General features: G+C 39.6%; 1 protein-coding gene across 3 annotated transcripts; it reads left to right on the top strand.

Annotated features, from left to right (window-relative positions):
• Positions 1-1,294: 1,294 nt before the first annotated feature.
• DHRS9 (dehydrogenase/reductase 9) lies at positions 1,295-23,616 on the top strand. Of its 3 annotated transcripts, none has more exons than XM_019458717.2 (5): positions 1,295-1,440; positions 14,501-14,872; positions 16,296-16,554; positions 19,899-20,062; positions 22,781-23,616. In XM_019458717.2, the coding sequence occupies exons 2-5, from the start codon at positions 14,560-14,562 to the stop codon at positions 23,002-23,004; spliced, it is 960 nt and encodes a 319-aa protein (XP_019314262.1). In that variant the 5' UTR covers positions 1,295-1,440; positions 14,501-14,559; the 3' UTR covers positions 23,005-23,616. The 3 variants fall into 3 exon arrangements, with proteins under 3 accessions (XP_019314262.1, XP_019314254.1, XP_019314247.1); XM_019458709.2 differs by lacking the exon at positions 1,295-1,440 and adding an exon at positions 3,278-3,436; XM_019458702.2 differs by lacking the exon at positions 1,295-1,440 and adding an exon at positions 3,278-3,441.
• Positions 23,617-23,899: the final 283 nt, after the last annotated feature.

Here is a 23,899-nt window from a genome sequence, read left to right as displayed (position 1 = left end):
TTGTTCCTGGATTTTTTTTTTTTTGCCACATCTTGTTCACATATACGTATATGCTGGCTTTTGTTTTTGTAGGATGGATTCCCGAGAGTGAGATTGCTGGGTCAAAAAATATCATGTATATTTTATTTTAATTGATGTTTCCTGATAGCTTTCAAAAAAGGCTGTAGCATTTCACACATCCACAGCAAAGGGTGAGATCATCCTTTCCTTGGCAATCTAAAACAGTCTCAAGGAGTGGAAAAAAAAAGCCACAAGTAAGAGTCACATGTTGGAAGCCAGCAAGGAGCAGGGGCCATTCAAGGAGAGGAAAACCTCTATGGGATCTCCTAATCAGCATCCAGTGAGCTAATGGCAAGTGGTTCCTCAATAGAAAAGGCCCTATTCATCTTTGTATCTCATGAACCTAATGCAGGCATGGCACAGAACAGACAATATAAAATACCCCCAAACAGGGTCTGAAGACAGTTATCTCTAACTGCTAAGAGTTAACCTCTAACTTCTCTCCATTTCATGGATCCCAGTGAGTTCTTTCCTACTGTGTTACATATTGCACAATGTAATGTATCTACCATCTGCTCTTAATTTCATTTGAGTCATTAGCCATCTCGACTAAGATTCTGGGTGGTGGTGGGGGGGGGAGAGTTGTCTTGAATTAGAAGAAACCAAGAAACTTGGCAAGATGATCATTCCTAAGTCATGGTCTTTTTAATGGTTTTTTTAATGGTCTACACGTGACAGTCACACCAAAAGGAGGACCCACCTCCTTCCTCTGTGAGAGTCACATTTTTCTTATTAAGCCTTCATTCATCTCTCTTGCTCTTTCCAGGGCAATGCTCCCTAATATAATACTCCTCACCCCCATCTTTCAAACCAAGACCTCTTGTTTGAGTAAGCTAAACGGTTGTGTGTTCTGCAAATAAGATCTTTCTTCAAAGAATCTACTAAATGTTCTCACAATTCAGTCCTTAACTATTAGTATTTGTAAGGATTTTACAGTGGAGGGAAACAAAAGATTAGCCCAGCTTCATCTTACAATGGGGAGAGTCAGGAAATGCCTAATGAGCAACAAAGCTCCTAGTTTTGACCAAGCCTAGCAACGCATTTATGGGCAGCATTTGCAATTAAGCAGCTCGAATGTCAAATGCATTGTTGGTGCAAAAAGGGGAATCTTTATACTGGAAATAAGAGCACTGTCTGTTGACAAAAGGAGGAAGTAAAAATTACAAAGTACACTTTTAAAAATACAATGACGTAATACCAACTCATAGTTATTCAGAAAGGCACAGTCCACTGGGAGTGACCTGAGAGAGTGGATTATACTATACCAGGAAGGGGAAGGCCAACATACACTCAGCATAAACAGCCTTGCCCCCCACCCCCTTACCAGAGTGACATCAACCATATTCAGGAGCTGGACCCACCACAGCCTACAGTGCTGGGGTAAGTGGTTTTCTTCATCTGACTCATTTAGGATTATGTCTGGCTTGGACCCCAGCACAGTGCAGTTAGTTGTAGAAAACCCGATATATGTCACCAGAGACTGTCTTGAATCTGGACATTCTCCTTGTGTTTTGGTGTCTGGAAAGGTGGAGAAGGCACCCTTTGACAGAAATTGGGGGAAATATGGGAGACATAGAGATTTAGAAGAAAAAGGAGAGTCATATATTTAGTGTTTTGACACTGGCAGTACCTATAAAAGTACAGCCCAATTATCAACAATGAATACATTTAAATGAAATCCACAGTGCAATCTTTTGCTTTATAAAGGAACTAGGGAAAAAATAGAATTGCAATTTGCTCTGTATCTTTTACATCACCTTCGATAACCAGAAGTCTAACTAACTTAGAGAGAGTGCTGAACAAAGTAACATCTCATAGGTTACCTTGTTAAGGAATAGAATGAAAGGAAATTTAGCTTTTAAGATGTGTATTTGAATGTAGATCTAGTTACAGTCCAGATATGGTTACTGCTGACAAATAGTTCCATTGCTTAAACCCCTATATGGGACCATTTGACAAGGGGGAAACATACTAATGTCATAGCCTTTTCTTTCTCCTTTTCCCTTCAATCCTACATGACCACCCAGGTGCTTATAGCTCTCTTCATCTCAATGACAATAACTTGCTCACAGAAAGGATCTGATATTAATCATTTATACTTTTCTTCATGTAGATCGAAGTCAATGTATTATTTCTCTAAGGGGTTTTCTATGTAAGCCTTACTTTGACTTGCAGAATGTTAAAGGGGAAGAAGTATATTTGGCATATTTGTGGCGCCCTACATCTTTACCTGTATAAATTTCAGTCTTGGCTTCTTATTCTTTTGGAGACAAACGATCCCCATTTAATTTATAGTGTGATAGCAGTGTTCAAGCTCTACCTAGACAGATATGTTCATTCATTCACTCATCCCAGCTAAACCAAAATAAACTGCATTTTCAAAGAGGGAAGACAGAAGTCTGGGCAGTCTGAGACATAAAGCAATAAACTGATATGTAGGGAAACTGAAAGTAAACAATCAGTGGAGTTTGTACCTGGCTGTGTGCCTAAGGGGGGAGGTGGTAGCCTAGGGGATGGGGCGGGTGCATAATAGCGTTGTCTCTTCCTCCTCTTCCTCTGGAGCCTCAATATTTTCCATTGCAGTCCCTGGATACGGCAGGTCAATTGTGATAAACTCTGAAACAGAACAACTCTGGGAAGGGAAGGGGCATCCTTTCCTGTTCTCAGTGATTTAGTCCCAGAAATCATTTAGGTAAGATCTCCTCGACATACCTTAAGACTCATAAATAAGTACAGAACCTCATTTCACTAAATTATTTTGATCTCCTTGCTCATCGGTGTTAAAAAAAAAAATGATAAAAAGAATCATCAGATTGGTGTCCCTTACCTACTCTCTTAGGAAAGAAGGAGTACTAAGTTAGCAAAGGCAGGTTAACAGGAAGAAAAAAAAAAAACCCTAGAGATTATGAACAGTAATCATAATTCAAAATTAAATGATTAAAACAATGCACCAGACAGTTTACAAAATGTTTCCACGTTACATTATTTCAACCGCTGAATTTGGTCAAGAGATTGCACTCAGAGTTAAAGGAATGTTATTAATCATTTTTAAGTCTCTTCTGAAAGTTGCTAAATTTAATTTACTGAAGCTACTACCAATTCCTTTGGAAACACATGACCCCCAGCTTCTTGGCTTTCTTCATCCACTGAAGAGAGAGTTAGTCATCAGTGTCATATAAGAGTGACTCAGAGTAAGGTGGGAACCGGAGGACTTCTCACACATATATGAACTCAGAACTTGACGGAAGCCCAGGCATCAACACCTCCAGGGGATCAGTGTGGTCAGGTGGCTCAACCCTTCCTTGCCCAGCACAGTGGGCAGACGGCACTTAGCCCAGCCGGTCCACAACAGCTTCTGCGCCCCAGTTCATTCTCAGTAAGGTAACCAATGACTGAATTCTGTCCTTTATCTCTTGGTTTCTCATGTCAGTCTTCAAACTGCCTTTGATTTTCCTCACTCTTACAAAATTAATCGAGTTATTTTTCATGCTATAATAACAATAACAATGTTAGAAGGTTGTGATGGACACTGAGTCCATCTTACCATAAAAGTGATCCCAATGTCACCCAGATCCTTGCCTTAAGCTCTCCCAGGTCTCTGTTTGAATGTTCTTTGGCACTCTAGAGTTACAATCCAATTTATATCTAGTTATTCTTTCTGTGCCTATTTGACACCATCTGTAAAACTTATAATTAGCTGGAAACTGAATGGGGGAGGGGCTCCAAAAAAGAGTAGGAATCTTAGCTGAGTTTCTTACTAGAGCAGCAGATTTGCTACCTATAGTTCTGTTCTGTTTATCAACCGGCCTTGCCAATATTATCAGATGTCACCTGAGGCGAATGCACACATGCACACTAAAGTGGGTGAGAAAAACACCTTCTAGGGCAGAAGGAAGCAGGGAACTCCTCACAGTGCATATTTGATTCCTGGAAACTAAGATGAGAGCAGTAAACTCGCTTCAGATATTTACTCTCCATTTCATGATCCTGTGCCTGGCATTTTACCTGGAAGACGTTGGGCTTTTCCCCCAGTCTGAGTCTGTATTCACTTTGACTCCCAACATGCAACAGGTAAGGGAGAAAGTCAATTTAGTGGCTTCACTGCCACTTAATCTTGGCAGCCTTTGTTAAAGGCTTTATGAATAAAATGGTGGTGTGGGACACTCTCTCAATGGGTTAATTTTTAGCAGCTGAGGAAAAAGTTTAAATAAAACATGCATTTAGATCAAAAATCAGGGGCACCTGGGTGGCTCAGTCGGTTAAGCGGCCGACTTCGGCTCAGGTCACGATCTCGCGGTCCGTGAGTTCGAGCCCCGCGTCCGGCTCTGTGCTGACAGCTCAGAGCCTGGAGCCTGTTTCAGATTCTGTGTCTCCCTCTCTCTCTGCCCCTCCCCTGTTCATGCTCTGTCTCTCTCTGTCTCAAAAATAAATAAACGTTAAAAAAAAAATTTAAAAATCAACTTAAGGTTGTACAAATAGCTCTGAAATGTCCCCCTACCCTACTAGCCCAAGGTAAGGACAGTGCTTTATTTATCCTTTAAAAAAAATTTTTTTTAAATATCTATTTATTTTTGAGAGAGAGACAGAGAGACAGAGAGCAAGCAGGGGAGGGTCAGAGAGAGAGGGAGACACAGAATCTGAAGCAGGCTCCAGGCTCTGAGCTGTCAGCACAGAGCTGGACGTGGGGCTCGAATCCACAAACTGTGAGATCATGACCTGGGCCGAAGTTGGATGCTTCACCGACTGAGCCACCCAGGCGCCCCATGCTTTATTTATCTTAGTATCCTTTAGCGTATGTTAGATGCTCTAAGAATATCCTTGGCTAGGTGCTGCATGAAATGAAATTTAAATGTTGTATCATCTTCATGTTTTTGAGACTTGAAAAGTACGCCCAATTTTAGAACAAATCCCAATGTTTAAATACAAGGAAAAAAATCATTATCTCATACATTTCAGATGAGGAAAGGGGGAATTTGTCTTAAAACCCTTATAACAGTGTCACTTTCTTAAGGTACAGACTTTCAAAACTCACACCTTTACTTCCACTCAAAGATGACTGTGTAGGAAAAGAAACACACTGCAGTTTTGAACACACTTTCTGTATACATACCTAACATTCTCTCCATATTCTAAGCTTTTTTTGAAGCCTTGTGATGATAAACTAAATCATATACAATATACAATCTCTTAAGTAAAGCAGCCATGGCTTTACCAATAATTCTTACCCTGCCAGTACTGTCAGGAACCATATTGGCAAAGCCATCAACTAGGGGTATCGGGGATAATTAATTAATTAATAATTGTAGGTGTTATGATAAATGATAATGAAAAAGTTTTGAGAAAAGGCAGAAGCAACTCAGAGATACTTTTATCCTTAGAAATAAAAACGCCAAATGTACATGTGTCAGGCCTTCCCTACATTAAGAGTGGCTGCCAGACCTCTTCTAGGAGACTGAATGAATGAGTCTGCAAAGGAAGCACGCCCTCCTCCGTGTCTCACCGGTCCCACCACACAAAGTACACCCAGGGTACTTCCCTCCTGGAGGAAGCAGGACTCAAGGGGAATGTCACTGTCAAAGGAGCTTCTTCATTCCATTGAATGAGAGAACTTAATGTTTCCATGATGACAAATACCCCCTCAGTTATATCATCATGATCATTTTCGTCATCATCATCATCAATTATTATTTTAATCAGACCTTCAAAGAAGCATTTGTTACTTAATGGAAGCATACTTCATATAGGATCCCTTGGCTTCACTTAAAATTTTCTCCTTAGATTTCTGGGTGCCCAACTTGAACATTTTTTTTCACAGAAACATAATTTATTAGTCATATGATTTAGTTTGTGTCATTAGATCTAAACACTTAGTTTTCTTAAAAGTGCAGCTGAAATCTGTGAAAGGTCACTTGGGTTACAAAAACAAACAAATAGAATTTCTTACTTCAATGAAAAGATCAAACTAAAAAGGAATTTGGTATACTTAGCTAGGTTAACGATATTTAAATGCACTAAGGACATATATGTCCAGAATGCCATCGATATTACGAAAGCTGTGCAAGAGAACTTCAAAAAGAAAATATTAGAAAGCTACTTCTAAATGCTCTCTATTTGATGTTTTTTAATGAACAACTTAGTTGTTGATTCAACTTGGGCCATGATTGCAACAAATTGCAAGTAAATTCAAACCCTACAAATTCCTATCAATCAGTGTGATTGACAAGTTTCAATATTGCTTTCTAAAACAAAGCCCTCCATGGAGTTATGTAGAAATGAAATGAAATCTGGTTGGAGGATGTATTTTAAAAGAATTATATATTTCTTATGAAAAGCATTGCTCAGAATGACATTGAGACATTATTCTCAGTTCTTTTGTTTATTTTTAATTGTGTCATTTAATTTTAAAGGGCAGAGGAAGATCAGTAAGAGAAGTGAAATCAAAGCATCTTATTTTGGACTTTTTACTAGGGAAATAAACCCAGTTATAGAAAGTTAAAAAAAAAAAAAAAAAGCAGAAGTGAGCAAGGACAGCAATCGAGTTGCAATATTTTCCCAAAGCAGCAAAGCATTTTGCATGGCAAATGAAAGACACAATTAGTTCTCCTTTCTTGGTTCCTTTTGAATCTTTGTGGTCAAGAATTTTGATAAAGTATTTCCATTCCTCCTACTAACTGATAATGGTCTAATTTCTTTGCAGTTATTCCTTCTCCTTCCACACAGTCTAGGGGTTCTGAGATCAGAATTTTAGCTCTCGCCACTCTCTGGCTGATAACTTCATGTACGATACCTACTGTACCTAGCTCACAGAAATATTTTGACAATTAAATGAGATAAATATTACTTGAACACTCTTCAAAAGTTCTTAAAGTTTCCTAAGTTGGAAGTGTGAACATTATATTGCTATTATTAGCCTTTTGCCTGATGGTTCAGAGGGCTCAAAGACTTAACCCAACTATCACCAGAACCCTGGGCTTAGAGTTGAAACTTTTTCCTTCTTTTCTTTTCTTCCTTCTTTCCTTCTACAGCACTAATTTACCTAATACCCAGTATCACACAAGTACTGGTGGTTGTAGAGAATTGTACACATAGCCCAGACTCCCAGAGTTCAGTGGGAATCCAGGTGGCAGTGCAGCAAAGGATTAAAGCATGAATAGCCAAATCAAAGTGGCCGGGGTCCCCAAACAGCACTATGATTGTATCTTGAGCCAATTAACCTGCATTTCTGAATTTGTTTCTTTCTCTATAAAATGGAGATAATGTTACTGTAAGGTTTAAGTAAGATAGGGGCGCCTGGGTGGCTCAGTTGGTTGAATGGCTGACTTCAGCTCAGGTCAGGATCTCACGGTCCATGAGTTCGAGCCCCGCATCTCTGCGCTGCCCCTGCTCATGCCCTGTCTCTCTCTCTCTCAGTCTCTCTGTATCTCTCTCTCAAAAATAATTAAATAAATAAATAAGATAAGTATTCATAGATTCTACCAGAGGGCCTGGAATACAGCAAGCACTCAATAAACCATAGCAGTTATTACCGTTCCTACCTGACCTGGTGAACTGGGAATCCAAGTACCATGGTTTTTCTAGTACCATATTCTGAATTCTGCAGAATCAATTGACATCCCACCAGAAGGGCTTCCACAGAGGAACCTGTAGTGGCCCAAACCCAAAAGTCTTAGCCAGAATTGAGGCCTCACAAATGTTGGGAGTGCTAACTTGGTAATTTCTAACTTTGGCTTTTTCACTGCCTCCAACCTCATGATGACAAAAAGGCACTTTTTCTAAATCATAGAAACTAATACTAATATTAGCAAGATGTGAGTTATATTTTATAAGTAATAAAACTTTTCTGGTAAGGCCATTAAAAATAAATAAACTCTCATCAATGTGGCACCACCAGAGAACTAATGACTGAGCTTCCAGAAAAATAGTTCTGATGTTGTGAAGTTCTGGACCCACAAGGCAAGGAACCGCTAGAACAGTGTTTCTCAAATGGAAGCAGTTTTGTCCCCCAGGGGACAACTGGCAAACATTTTTCGTTGTCACAACTGGGGTGGGGGTGCTACTAGCATGTAGAGGATCGAGGCCAGGGGTGCTGCTAAACATCCTGCAATGCACAGGACAGACTCCACAACAAATAATTATTTGACCCAAAATAGGAAAAGTACCCCAGGCCTTCCCAAGTGAGCATGACTGATCCTGCCACAGCGATAAGCTTCTGCCTATGTAGCAGATATTTAGTCACTTTTTTTTGCGAGGTACTCTCCAACGGAAAAGTTATTATTTCCATTTTGCAAATAGGAAAATGGAGGCTAAGAAAATATAAATAATGTGCCCAAAGACCTCTGATGATAGAGGAGCTGGGACTAGACCTCTACCTGTCTGATTTTGAGACCTGGATTCCTAACCCCTGCCCTACTGCCATGTGTGTGTGTGTGTGGCCTCAGTCCTTGCTTCCCACGTTTATTTTTCCTAGCAAAGTGGCTAGTGTTTATTTGGGCTTAAGAAATATCTCCAGGACTGGTTCAGAGGATGCGGCTGTCCACACACTGCAGTGTGAGGGCTGCAGACCTGCTCTCCTTTACTCTGCTCTCACCTTTGATGAGTCCACAGGCTCACAGCCACTGCATCCTAAGAGGACTGTTACAGATGAGGTGCTCCTTGCCTTGAACCAAGCGATGTGTACCCCTGGTAAGCACTTTGTTGTGAGATGGAAGACAAAGCAGATAAACAAACAGCCAAGCCACTAAGGTCAGTGCCCCAAGTCTCTGAATTTTAGGGACCAAGGAGCCATGTGAAGGTGACCAGGCTGGCGGTGTATTGTTGAGGCAGCCATAGTAATCACAGTTATTCATTTACTTCTTGGTGGTCAATGAACCAACCAGCCATCAATCAGCTTCTGTATACAGGTCATGTTCCCAATGACTCTGACCAAGGGCTGCTGCTCAGGAACATGACAACACATGGAATCTTGGCTAAAATACTATTAGAGGTCAGAGGTGTGTATGTATTGGTTTATGGTTGACTGGTCCGATGACCTAGAGGAATGTGAACCTTAAGAATTGAAGAAGAACCAGTATTTTTTAGACAATAATATTTGGGGTAAGGACAGGCTTTATAAAACTCTAGGTCAGAGTTGGTAGTCCCCTGGATTCTGGCTGCAGGCTGGGACACCAGCTTCTGAAATGACTCTCAGCCTAGAGAGGTACCTAATAAAGACAACACATTTTAAAATGTGAACCCATCTTTGGGGCGTCTTAGTGGCTCAGTCCGTTAAGCGTCTGACTTCGGCTCAGGTCATGATCTCATGGTTCATGAGTTAGGGCCCCGCATCAGACTCTGTGCTGATGGCTCAGAGCCTGGAGACTGCTTCAGACTCTGTGTCTCCCTCTCTCTCTGCCTCTCCCCAACTATGTTCTCTCTCTCTCTCAAAAATAAATATTCAAAAAATTTTTGAACATAAGTGTGAGCCCATCCTTAACAACTAAAAAGCTCTTCTCTGTGGCTTGTCACCAAGGAAAAATGTGTTTGGCTAGGGAATGAGGAAGTAAGGGAGAAATGGAGAGGATGAGGAAGGAGGAAGGAATCTTACTGCTTTGGTTTGAGTTTTTGTTTTTCTCCACTAGTTGTGAAGGTGAACTTACCAAAGAGTAGAAGTCCAAGGTCACTAGATTCTGAAGTGCCGGAGTTCTTACCTATTTTGTGCATGAAACCCTTTGGGTCTAGTGAAGCCTTTTCTCAGGAAAAAAAAAAAAATGTTTTATTTTCCCTTGCCAATTTTTTACTTTTTTATTTTGAAATAATTTCAAATTTGTGGAAAAGTTGAAAAAATAATACAACCCAGAATCCCCAAATATTAACATTTTACCACATTTGCATTTTCATTCTCTCTTTATAACCATATGTATGTGGGGGTTTTGTTGTTAATTGAAGTATAGTTGGTATACAATATTATATTAGCTTCAGGTGTACAATATAGTGACTAGACATTCATATACATTACAAAATGCATGCCACCTATCACCATACAAGTTATTACATTATTATTGACTATATTTCCTATACTCTGCTTTTTATTCTTGGGATTTATTTCTTTTATAACTGAAGTTTATACCTGTTAATCCCCTTCACCTATTTCACTCATCCCCCCACAACCACCCCCACCACCCCCCACCTCTGCCCTGGCAACCACCTGTTTGTGGTTGGGCAACCACATCTTCTTTAGCCATTCATCTATCAATGGAAACTCAGCTTGCTTCCTTTATATGTTTACTTATTTATATGAATATTCTTATTATTTTCTTAACAGAGTTAAAGACATGGTCTTAACTGAGTTGAGACATGGTGCTACTTAATCTTTAAATACTTCAGTGTATATTTCCTAAAAAGCAGGAACTTTCTATATAATCTTAGTAAATTATAAAAATTGAAAAATTAATATTTATTGAGAATGCAATATTATTTGTCAGATCAACAAATCTCACTCAAATTTCATGAGTTGACCAAATAAAATCCTTTCTGGCAAAAGAAAAAAATAGTTTTCTGGTCCAGTATCACATGTTGCATTGGGTTGTCATATCTCTTTAGTCTCCGTTTATCGGGAGCAGTCTTCAATCTTTCTTTTCCTTCATGACTTTGACATTTTTAAAGAGTATATGCCATATATTGTCTATGGAAGAGGTAGCTCCATGCAGGATTAGGATCCATTTATGTACAAAAGTGTTGCTGTGTCCTTTCCAGTGCACCATCCCAGGAGGCACCTAATGTTGGTTTGTCCCATGACTAGCAGTGTTAATTTTTATCACTTGGGTAAGGTGGTATCTGTCAGATTTCTCTTCTGTGAAATTATTATTACTCTCTTTTTAACTAGTGCCTATCTTATGGGGAGATTTTTTGAGATTCTATAATGGTTTCTTATCAGAATTTCACCTACTAGTTTTAGCATCCATTGATCAAACTTCTCTGATATAATTGTTATGATGTCAGTTGCTAAATGATGACTTTCTAATTCCATCATTCCTTTTACATTTATTAGTTAGCATATTGATTCTTCTATAAAATAAGGCAAACAATGTGCCCTCTTTAACTCAAAAAAGCTGTTGAGAGAACCAGATGAGATCTATATGTAAAAGTATAGCGTAGAATGCTTCACAAATGTAAACCATTCTTTTACGATTACTCCCCTTATGCTTGCCCCCAGCAAAACTTGACAACATAGAAAGTTTCTACTCTCTGATCTAGTACACATTAAACTCCATGAGCATTTGCCTTCTTCAAATAATTCCATGGGGTTTGGATTGCAGTTAAGGCTACAGAATCCATTCAGAAAACATATTCAACATTTAGTTATCCAATTATTCAATTAATTGAGGCCAGACTTGAACAAAACACTATACTAATTGAATTTATAAATACAAAATTTCCTTAAAATATCTAAACATGAAATTTTGCAAAAGGTAGTTACACCAACACTTCACCTCAAAATTATACATTTTTAATGTATTTATATGTTTGAGAAGGGAAAATTCTACTACATGGACATTGATTTGCCACAAATCAATAACTCCTACGCAGGAAAGATTTGTGAAACTATGCCAAATTATTAAGCCACGATAGTCTACAAACTTGACTGCTTTAGAAATAGGCACAGCTGTATCCAAAGAATCAACTAGTTTGCTCAAACCTACCATATTTTAATGTTTACCTCTGACTTATTTTTATCAATTGATAGTTCTCTTGCCTTTTCTTTCTTTACTTACATATCTTTTTCTGGGAAAAAAGATGAAGGCAGAGCCCAGAATTTCCTTGAGAAGTGAAGAAGATATATTAGATTGCGTTATTTTTTATCTGAAATAATCTGTTCCTTATAAAGCAGCAGACAAAAATTGTGTGTATGTGTGCACATGAGTGTGTGTGTATAATTCTGTATATTTCTATTCCTTATTAGGGAGAGAAACATTTACGTATACAGGAAAATATATATACAAGAAGACTTACCAAAACACTAAGAGCCAAATGTGATAATCATTATTTCCTTCTTTAATTTTTTCTGTATTTGCCAAATTCTTTTTACCATGAGCATAAGTTACTTTTACAAGCAGGAAAAAAAATGAACAATTTTTTTAAATGGTTCAAATGAAAAACCAGGAAATAATTGTAAAAAAAAAAAAAAGAAAAAGAAAGAAAGAAAAAGAAAGTCCAGGGGTACCTGGCAGCTCAGTTGGTTGAACATCCAACTATTGATTTTGGCTCAGGTCACAATCTCATGGTTTGGGCTCTATGCTGTCAGCACAGAGCCTGCATGGGATTCTCTCTCCATTTTCTCTCTGCCCCCTCCCCTGCTCACTCATTCTCATTCTCTCTCTCAATCTCTCTCTCTCTCTCTCTCTCTCTCTCAAAATAAATACGTAAACATTAAAAAAAGAGAGAGAGAGAAAGGTCAAAGTTTATAAAATTGCTTGGCCTTGCAAGTACTTTGAACACAGTGTCCATAAACAGTCATGATTCCAGAAGCACCCGTAAGGTCTGAACTTCAACTGAAGTCTTATCTTCTATTTAGCACATAAGGCCCCTCTTGATTCTAAGGGTGGCTCTGGATCAAGGGCAGAGATATGTGTGAACATGGGGCAAAGAAAGGAAACTTTCTGAGTCAAAAGCGAAGGAAATAGGGTTTTTCCCAAGGTGATATTTTCTGCTGCCCCTCTTGCTTCCAAAGGCAGAGAGAGCCAATACAGGCCCAGGGCTGCTCTTACATGTGGTGGGACCTAACAATCTTCCTCCTTTGTGTTGCCTATGGCTGAGCTAGGAGGCCTGAGCCATCGTGATGCTCAGACCTAGGCAAACAGGTAAATGCCCTCCAGTTCTTGTTCACTTTGTCCTATGGGATAGCTTGCCCTTCCCTGGCCACCGGTATCCACAGTAAAATTGACGGTATTGGCTGTCTTTGTAAATAACAAACATCATAATACATATTTTATATCTATATTATGGGGAATATGTATATATTGGGGAATTTTATATCTCCAAATAGTCTGAAATCCCTCCCTGTGATACTTTTGATAGTACACTTCCAAATTAATATCACCCTTGTTTTCAATCATACAATTGCTTGATTCATTCACAACTGTAATTTTGCAGCCAAACACTGCATAATAACCTTTTGTAATGTTTATTTATTTATTTTGAAAGAGAGAGTACTTGCAAGCAGGGGAGGGGCAGAGAGAGGAAGAGAGAGAATCCCAAGCAGGCTCCTCACTGTCAGCACAGAGCCCAAACCATGAGATCATGACCTGAGCTGAAATCAAGAGTCAGATGCCTAACTGACTGAGCCACCCAGGTGCCCCAATAATTACTGTAACTTTTAAGACAGCATATGCATTTAAATGGTCAAGATTATAAAATTAATATAATATTCTTTTTTTAACATGTATTTTTAATCCAAAAAGAAGTGTGATATTTCTAAATTGATGTAGTAAGTGTACATGACATAATTTTTTTAATTTAAAAAAAGTAAAAAAAGGTAATACATGCTGAGGCAAAATGCAGGTGCAGTCTTCTGAGTAAAGGGGAAAGGAGGCCCTCCACCTTTTTGATTTTAGGCCCTAGGCCATCTAGCCCTGTCAAACTAATTGTCCAAGTCATTCTGCACTGCTTACAGTCAAAGCTTCATGGTTTTCAGGAAAGAATTTGCTCTCCTTTGTCCTATGTACGTGCGAATCTTCTTCCTCACCGAAAGCCAGAGAGAACAGAATCTGAGACTTCTTGATTCTGTTTGGGACACTGTGCCTTCGGCCATCATCCCTCAGTCTCTTCCCACTCATCTCACCCTCTCTCCATGAACTCCTTGGCGGCTGCCCACTGCATACTCTCTGCATGGTGTTGTGATGGTTTTTAGAGTTGGGTTGAAGGATGACAATAAGCTACTGAAAATAACAAACTGGAAACCAACTTAGGAACATTTTCATAATGGCAATACCAAAATACTCTCCTTTTCCTGACAGTCTAAGAATAATTAAGAATCGAATCAATCAATTGAAATTGAACATTTTCTAATAGATTGAATTTCATGAAGTTGCAAGAGATAAGATTTTACCATGACAGTCTATGTTTCAGATAGATGAATTCACACATGAGATTACTGTCACATCAAACCCAATGACCTGTGTCAGCTTTGCCATGGCATCTCTCAATCTCTCTCTCTCTCTGTCTCTCTCTCTGTCTCTGTCTCTCTCTCTCCTGTTTACTTTCTCTGACCGTAGCTTGGTTGGTTTTCACATTACTTAGAGCTATGGTTTAGCACTTAAATAGCCATGTTTCCAACTAAATAACAGTTATTGTTTTTTAAAAACTATCTACTCAAATGCATTAAAGTATCTGAAGTTCGTAAAAATTGGGTTATAATCCTTTGATGGTTCTAATTTGAATTTTCTTTCTAATTTTGAACATTCAGGTCACCATCTTCTTTTATTGTACAAGAAAGGAGAGTTCCTATCATATACTGGAAAGAACATGTTCTTTTGGGTATTAGCCCTCCTAATCTTTTGTGGTTTTGTATGGAATTATAAAAGACAACTAAAGATTGCAGACATCACTGATAAGTACATTTTCATTACTGGGTGTGACACGGGTTTTGGAAATTTGGCAGCCAGAACTTTTGATAAAAAAGGATTTCATGTAATTGCTGCTTGTCTGACTGAATCAAAATCAACAGCTTTAAAGGCAGAAACCTCAGAAAGGCTTCACACCGTGCTTCTAGATGTAACAGACCCAGAGAATGTCAAGAGGACTGCCCAGTGGGTGAAAAACCAAGTTGGGGAAAAAGGTGAGTGATACAGGGGTGGCAAAAATGGAGGGGGTGTTGTAAAGTAGCCACAGCTAAGTTAAATGTGTTTGGATCTTAAATGGCCTTTCAAGAAAATGTCTCCTAAAGACCAGTTACGGTACTGGAGAATATTGGGAAAATCTTAGGATAGAGCCCTCAGTAGTTCCAAGTTGCAAGCTCTCTGTTTGCATGAAAGACACAGTCCCCATTATTCTCAGTCATAAGTCTCGGTGGGCAAATTTAGAAGTGAATTGGAGGTATTGAGTTTTCCTGCTCTTCTCTCGTGAAGTTCTAGTTTAGCCACATATACAGCAAAGGCACTTGGAGCTAAAAGCTACAGGAGATCATGAGAGCAATCCCCAAATTGCCATCTGGATACCTGGGACCTACTTCTCACTCTAAAATCATTCCACAACTCACACATTTTCCATGGGAAAAGGTAGAAAATAGCCTGAGACTCTGATAAAGCTGTCTTAGATCATCGTGATAGAGTAGTAAGCCATCAGACCTCATTCTGCCAAGATGACAGCATTCCAAACTAGAGGACTTTTATTGGCTTGAATGAAGCTTGAAATATTCTCATTAATGAAGATATTAGGATCCAAAATGGAAAAAACGAAACCAAATGTATGTGATTTTTCTCTATCACATCTTCATTGTGTAGTTGAGACTCTGAACCTGAAAAGCAATGGTTTGATAATGTTCCCAGATCATTTTTTAAAAAAATGTTTTAATGTTTATTTATATTTGAGAGAGAGAAAGAACCAGCAGGGGAGGGGCAGAGAGAGACGGAGACAGAATCTGAAGCAGGTTCCAGGCTGGGAGCTGTCGGCACAGAGCCCAATGAGGGGCTCTAACTCACCAACCATGAGATCATGACCTGAGCCGAAGTCAGACGCTTAACCTACTGAGCCACCCAGGCGCCCCTCCAGACCATTTTTAATACTTGATTTCCAAACAAATTTAACAATATTAAATGTTTTCCATCATAAAATAAAACTTTCGATGACTAGATTTTTTACCAAAAATAGATGTGAAGTAGATTGATACTGCTCTTTGTCTGTAAAAAGCAGTTTATAAATAATCTCTCACTTTGCCATCTAGCAAGTGGGAAAAATAGACCATTTTACTCTACATCTGAGATGAAAAAGTAAAAGGCTCATTCAGACAGTATCAGTATTTTACATTCAGAACCAGAAATAGAGTTACTGTGAAATTGTAACAGAGCTTCAACTATTTCAATTTAGCTTCCCACCTTCTCTGAGAGTAGTTACTTCCCAAAACTGTAACGTATTTCAAAGCAGGAACATGGCTAGACGGAGGAAATGGCACAAATGTGTAAAGCAGGGGCTGTATTTCCATCAAGGATGCCCATATCAGTGCCATCTTCTATCACAACTCCTTTCTTTCCTCTCTGTTCTAGGTCTCTGGGGTCTGATCAACAATGCTGGTGTTCTCGGAGTGTTGGCTCCCACCGACTGGCTGACAGTGGAAGACTACAGGGAACCTATTGAAGTGAACTTGTTTGGACTCATCGATGTGACATTAAATTTGCTTCCCTTGGTCAAAAAAGCTCAAGGAAGGGTTATCAATGTCTCCAGCATTGGAGGTCGGCTTGCACTTGGTGGAGGGGGTTATACTGTATCCAAATATGCATTAGAAGGCTTCAATGACAGCTTAAGGTAAAGTAAACATTGACATACTAAGAAATATTAGTTGGTAATGTTTATTGAGTGATTATTATGCACTAGGCACTCTATTTAGTGCTTTAAATTATTCCAAATAATAGTTCCCAATAGATAATACCCCTGAAACAGATTAAGTAACTTGCCCAAGGTCACCCAGCTGGTAAGTGGTAGAACTGAGATTGGACCTAAGTCTAGACAAGCCTCTTTTTACTTTTTGCATTAATGCATGATACTGATAGCGATGGTGAATTCGTATTCAACAAGTCAGTTTGTTAAATAGTTAAGGAATCATATAGGGAGGCTAAATCAAGGCAGACCTCTCTGTTAGTGTAACTATCAGTTGCAGACACAACAACACCATTCTGTTTAAACCATCAGTAGAGGAGCTCCTGGGTGGCTCAGTCAGTTAAGCGTCTGACTTCCCTCAGGTCATGATCTCACAGCTGTAGGTTAGCCCCACGTTGGGCCCTGTGGTGACAGCTCAGAGCCTGGAACCTGCTTCAGATTCTGTCTCCATCTCTCTCTGCCCCTCCCCCACTCGCGCTCTGTCTCTCTAAAAGATAAATAAACATTAAAATAAATAAATAAATAAACCCTCAGTAGAAAATTATCTGGTAAAGTAAATGTAATTATCACAAAATAATGACTCAGCTACATAGCTTTCTCTCTCTCTCTCTCTCTCTCTCTCTCTCTCTCTCTCTCTGCAAGCTCCTGACCCATATTCCCATACATTTCAGACACTACAGCTAAAGAGATGATAACCTCCCCAACCCCACCCTGAGGACAAGAAATACAGTTTTCCTCTGGTGCTTCCATTTCCAAATAAAACTCAGAGCAGGAATTTACTAATCAGAGGTGGAGATTTTGCTCCCCCAAGAAAGCACTGACCACATCATTTTCCTGTGTGCCTACCAGAGAACCCCAGAGCCTAAAACAAAGGACTTATTTAGCAAACAAAGTGCACCCAGGCATGGATTTCTCTGGGTTTATAACATTTGACATTCACAGGGCTTCCTGAATCTGTAGATTTATATCTTTGCCAAATTTGGTGAGGTTTCAGCTATTGTTTCTTCAAACATTTTTTCCTGTAATCCATTCTTTCTCTTATCCTTCTGAGACTATAACACAAATGGTAGACCTTTGGTTTTATCACACAGATCCCTAAGGTTCTGTCCACTTTCTCAATCATTTTTCTTTCTGCTGTTCAAATTGGATAATTTCTAATGATCTACCTTCAAATCCACTGACGTTCCTCCATCACCATTCTGCTATTGAATCCAACCAATAAATACTTTATTTTGGTTATTATATCTTTCAAGTGTAAAATTTTCATTTGGTTCTTTGCCTTTTCCTTTTGGGGAGAAGTGCTGTAACTTTCCATTGACTTCAAGAGTATTTTCTTTTGTACTTGAAACATTTTTATAATAGCTGCTTTAAAGACTTTGATAATTCCAACATCTGTGTCCTTTTGGCATTAGCATCTGCCATTGTCTTTTCCCATGTGAGTTGAGATTTTCCAGTTCTTTTTATGCTGAACATTTGGAATGTTCCAGTTCTTTTGGAATGTTTCCAGTTCTTTTTATGCTGAATATTTGGAATTATATGAGACTATGGGTCTTATTTAAGTCCTATAGAGAAGGTTGATATTTTTGTTTTAGCAGACAATTGATGAGGTTGTATTCAGGTCACAACTGCTAACCATCATTCTGTACTTTTTCCTGTTTGCTACCAGAGATGTCCCATAGATGTACCACATAGTGGCCAGGCTAGGATACAGAAGATGGTTGTCCCAGAGTTTGCTTCTCTAAGTCAGATCCATACATGCTCAAGTGCAGTGCATAAACAATGTTACGGGGTCACTTTCCTCAGCTCCTCTCTGTGATCTTTCCCATTCCTTCTTGTTTCCTGGGACTTCCCTCCAACCAGATGTCACCCTATTCTGCCATCTACTTCCCATGTGTGTGCTGGGTATAGGGCCACATGATGGGTGGAAAGAGAAAGACAAAAAGCAACAGGGTTTCTTCCTATCCTCTTGGGGACCAATAACCACTTAAAAAAAATTTTTTTCAAGTGAAGTGTTTGTGTGATTGCAATACAGCTCTACATGCCTGAAATTACCCAATAAAGAGTGGGTATTTTTCTAAATCATGGAACTGGTATTGGAAAAGGTACTGTGCATGAAGGCCACAGTCAAGTGGCAACTCCAGAATTTCTATATGTAGGACGGTTTAGGGACAGTGGTCCAACTGGGAGAAGCCTGGGTCTCTTTAAAGCTATATTTGCCAAGCAAAAATACTGGTTTCATGCTGGTTTTACTTACCTGGTAAGCTTAGTTGGGTGACTTAAAGCCTGTTGTCCCCAGATTATATGGTATTTCATGAGTGGGTGGGGAGACAAATCTTCCCAAATACTTTCCAAAACCCAAAGGAGATCAGAAGATAGGTGTGTGAAGTACAATTAAGTTGGAAAATAACCCTTGAAATTTTAATGCAAGCAACATATTTTCAAAATCTTTCAAGATCAAAATAATTTTTATTTTTAGTTAAGTACACTGCAAACTAACCACTAGGCATGTTGCTAGAAAGCAGAACCTAAGATAAATCACATTTTAAGTTCATTGGTAGAGTTCTTTAAAAATCTTAGGATAAAGACTTGTATAAAATGAGTAATTACTTCCTTATATATCCTTGGTGGAAATATAAATTAAATTTAGGAGGTAATTATTCATATAATGGTTTGCAATACTTTATTTTGCTTTAAAAGGCCCAGGGTAGGGGAGGGGGGTTCCATGATTCCCCTAAAACCTTATTGCCCAGTAAATGAGCAGACCTTTGGTTTTCTGAGGCCACACAATGAAAGAGCTCACTGAGCAGCAGAGGGAACAGATTAGCCACATCAAGGATTGTCACACTGTGTCCCTCAGCCTAGCCTCACTTGTTCCACAATCTCTTCACATTCCTAGAATGGAGGTAAACTTATCCACCCAGGCCAATCATCAGTCCATTTCTCCAGAAGGTGCTTTGCGTACTGAGAAGAAGCCTGTCCTTAACCTGAATGTTTGTCAATTTAATGAGAGAATCTGGCTTCACATGGAGCACTAAACTGGGGATGGGCCTACCCAGATGCCTTTCCCATTCTGCCACTAAACCACCCTCCCTTCGCCACCCTGAACTTCAGCTTCCTCACCTGCAAGCTGCAAGCATAGAACAAGCTACTCCTTTCCAACCTATCCAATTCTGTGATTCCATGAAAAAAATTCATAAGAAAATAGTCATCCAAATAGCAAACATTCTCCAAACCAAGCTGGATTAAACATCATCAGTGTATTCTTTTCACAGACGGGACATGAAAGCTTTTGGTGTACACGTTTCATGTATTGAACCAGGATTGTTCAAAACAGGATTATCAGATCCAGTAAAGGCCACCGAAAAAAAACTTGCCATTTGGAAACATCTGTCTCCAGATATAAAACAACAATACGGAGAAGGTTACATTGAAAAAAGTAAGTCTCTGGTGGACCAGGGTTCCTCTGGGGTTCATTATCATAGACAACATGAAGGAGACTCAAAATTAAATGAAAAAAAAAAATAAGGTGTTCATAATAATATACCAATAGGGAATCCTAGATATGGATCAGAGATTCGTATTAATTCCAGTGCCATCTCTCACTTCAAGGGTTTACAAACATTTACTGGGCAGTTACCAAGTGCCAAGTTCTATACTAAACACCTTATAAATTTTATAATTTACTCCTCAAAAGAACCATAGGAGTAGTCAGCAGAGGCTTAGAATGGTGCTATGTCCTACCAAAGGCTATACAGCTCCCCCTGGTTGTGTCCAGGCTGGAGCCCCCCATCTTCAACTCTACATAAACCTCCTCTTTTTGGTAAACAACAACCACTCACTAAACATTGTTCAAGGATTCATGGAGGTTACAAAATATAAAGAGTCAGACTCTGAACCTTACCTAGTATACAGTCAAGTTGACAAGAAAAAGTAACCACGTGAAACTAAAACAGTGACTCTACAATGTGTAAGAAAATTGATGCTATACTTCTTAGACAGAGCCCAACAGCCCAGAGTGGGTGCTAGATGGTGCAGTCTCTACTTACCCAAGAAATTCAGAACTGGATGAATGCATTGCTAGTTAAGTGGCCTTTATGAGACAGGTCAGGTTAGAGTAAGGCCTAAAGGACAGGAAGGAATTATTTGGGTGGAAGCTTTCCAGAGCAAGAATGCATGGGTTGGGGGGGTGGGGGTGGGGGTGGAGAGAGCAGGAGAAGTAACATAAATCAGATTGAGTCAGGGATGGAGAAATAATAATAGACTAGATTATGATGACTAACATATAGTGAACATTTGCTATGTACTTGTCACCATTCTAAGTGCTTTACATGGACTCTTTCATTTAAAATGCCCAAATAAACCCTATGAAGTAGCTATTACCTTAAGTTTATAGAAACAGAGGCATAGAGAAGTAACTTGCCCAATGTTGCACAATTAGTAAGTAGAAGAGCTAGATCTGAACCCAGACAGCCTGACTTCACCATTTATCCTTGGGCCCTGCACTATAATGTAAACGAGGCTTTAAGGAGCTGGTGGAACTTCCTGTAACAGGGCTCTGCCTCCACCTCAAACTTCCTGGTCTTATTACAAGCTTAGTCGACATTCCTCAAACACTTACTGAGCTCCTGCTTTGAGCCAAACAGGGCCCCACCTAACTTTGTGTCACTCTAACCTTAAAACTCTGGTCCTGCCTCTTTGTTGATGGATTTGGTAAGTCAGCCAACTGTGGCAAGGTTCAAGGCTGGAAGTTTTGGAGGTGGAGCCAAGAGCTGAGTCAGATCCACATGGGGAGGCTTTTAGAATGACAGACTTCCTCAACCACCCAACCCCACCCAACACACACACACTTGTGCACACACACAGATGCATACATACATATCAACGAGAACGTCTGGTTTGACAAACCTCCCAGTGCCATCATGTCACTATATGCTGAGAACCTCTGCCATTAAAAACTCAGCTTCTCACTCATTACCAACTCTGAAGATTCTAAGTAGTTCAGAAAAAAAAATCCCTCATTTAAAAGAGCTTTTTCTATTTGATATTGACATTGATATTTCTAAATGCCTATGAATATATCATGAACTGCCATCTGAAAATTATTTTTTACTTGGCCCCTGGCTGAGGTATCCTCTCTTTTACTGATTGTTCTTATTAGAATTTTCCAAATCAGGACTTGGACATCAGCCAGACTCACAGTTCCAAAGCAGACCACAAATTTAAGCTCACCTTTCTTCATTTCCAAGGCAATAGTTGTAAGAGTTTAAAATAGACACTAAGACTTATTAGGTAATCTCAGTTAGGTTTTTTGAATAACTTGCAGCCACTAAGGCCTGAAGTAGAAGGGAAGATTTAAAAATCATAGACTTTTCTCTTAAGAAGACACAACTCAGGTATGTTTTAAGAGCACAGGAGGAATGCTTTGAGCCATTACCAATCTCTGATAAAATACCTGCCTCTTTAAAACTATCATAATTCATTAGGCAGACATTTCATCTGTCTGATAACCAGCCTATGTTTAGCATTCTGAGTCAAGACTTTTGGGGATGATTCCCTCTTTATTCACTGAATTATAGAAGTACGTGGTATGTGAGTGTACGTATGCACACACATGCACACCCACATTTCCTATATAGTATTCCCTTAAAACAAATTTGGACTCAAACCCACAACTTCCTGGGCTCAGGGGCCTCATAGACTATAGAGCATCTGTCCTTCATTGCTTTAGAGTAGTGCTTCTCAAAGTTTGTTCCCTGGACCAGCACCATCAGCATCACCTGGAAACTTGATAGAAATGGAAATTACTGAGTCCCACTTCACACCTACCTATTGGGTCCCACTTTAACACTGTAGTATTAAAGGCTATATATGAATCTCACAGGTGGTGAGTCAGAACCAACCCAGCAATTGGGTTTTAACAAGCCCTCTAGGAGATTCTGCTGCCCACTCAAGTTTGAGAGCCAGGGGTCTAACGAAAGCACGGTTGTATCCTTTCCTAAAGAACAGATAGAAACCCACCACAAAGGGCCTCAATTATAACAGCAAATTCAAAATAAATACCCACATACGCATCCCCCCCCCTTTACACCCTAGCCTCCCACACCCCTTCTCCCCTTCTTCCAAAGAGTAAGGGTGTTTTTGTCTCTTTTTACAGGTCTAGACAAACTGAAAGACACTAATTCTTTTGTGAACATGGACCTCTCCCTGGTGGTGGAGTGCATGGACCACGCTCTCACGAGTCTCTTCCCCAAGACCCATTATGCTGCTGGAAGAGATGCCAAGACCTTCTGGATACCTCTGTCTCACATGCCAGCAGTTTTGCAAGACTTTTTATTGTTGAAACAGAAAGTAGAGCTGGCTAATCCCAAGGCAGTGTGAGTCAGCTGACAACAAATGCCTGCCCCCAGGCTATGATATTGGCTGCTTTCAAGGACACATCTCCTTTTTGGTCTCATTCTTTACCTGATCCAACCTGGACTCATTTAGATCATGCCTCTTTTGATAAATGAGGGAATCCAACCACCACTCGGGATGTCCCAGGGTCCCTTTTCAAGACTTCTTTGGAAAGAAGGGCAGTGATGATGGGTCATATAGAAAGGCCAGGATGGCACCTGCCCAATATTGAGGTTTTGCCTGCTTAACAGGATGTAAAGGAAATTGAAAGACTTTCCCATTCAAAATGATATCTATCACCTGCTCCATGCCTCTAGCCACTACCCCTTGAACTCCAGAATGTTAAGTATTTGCCCCTTACCAAAATGTTGAGATAAGCAGAATACTGGGGCACATGGGTGGCTCAGTTGGTTAAGTGTCCAACTCTTAATTTCAGCTCAGGTCATGATTTCACAGTTCATGAGTTCAAGCCCCACATCAGGCTCCGCGCTGACAGTGTGGCCTGCTTGGGATTCTCTCTCTCTCTCTCTCTCTCTCTCTGCCCTGTTCCCCTCAAAATAAATAAATAAACTTTAAAAAATTAACAGCATTTTTTTTTTTTAAATCTAAGTAGAATACTTTTCATGAGAGGATTGGATATGTTATTTTGCTGAGAAGAAGACTCTGAAGGGTTGGAACTCACTTTTGTAAGCTTTGACAGGTCAGGAGAAGGAAGGGTGAGGAAGCATCATGTGACTGGTATCCGCTACAGGGAGCAGAAAAACACAAAGTAGGACTGCAAGTAGGAGAAGGAAAAGAGCAGGACAAGAGTACTGAATGGAAGAAACAAGTATGAAAGTGGAGAGAGGGAGATTCCAGGACAAGCCTGCCTATTTTAGAG

The sequence above is a fragment of the Panthera pardus genome, unplaced genomic scaffold, assembly GCF_024362965.1.
Source record: "Panthera pardus isolate Hobbes unplaced genomic scaffold, ASM2436296v1 HiC_scaffold_10, whole genome shotgun sequence".
Lineage (NCBI taxonomy): Eukaryota > Metazoa > Chordata > Mammalia > Carnivora > Felidae > Panthera > Panthera pardus.
This window is presented reverse-complemented; position numbering and strand designations above follow the sequence as displayed.

Bases quoted from the DNA above. Each gene is read 5' to 3' on its own strand.
- DHRS9 (XM_019458717.2), top strand. From the start codon at position 14,560: ATGTTCTTTTGGGTATTAGCCCTCCTAATCTTTTGTGGTTTTGTATGG. The intron at 14,873-16,295 runs GTGAGTGATACA...TCTCTGTTCTAG, and splicing joins AAACCAAGTTGGGGAAAAAG to GTCTCTGGGGTCTGATCAAC. The intron at 20,063-22,780 runs GTAAGTCTCTGG...CTCTTTTTACAG, and splicing joins AGAAGGTTACATTGAAAAAA to GTCTAGACAAACTGAAAGAC.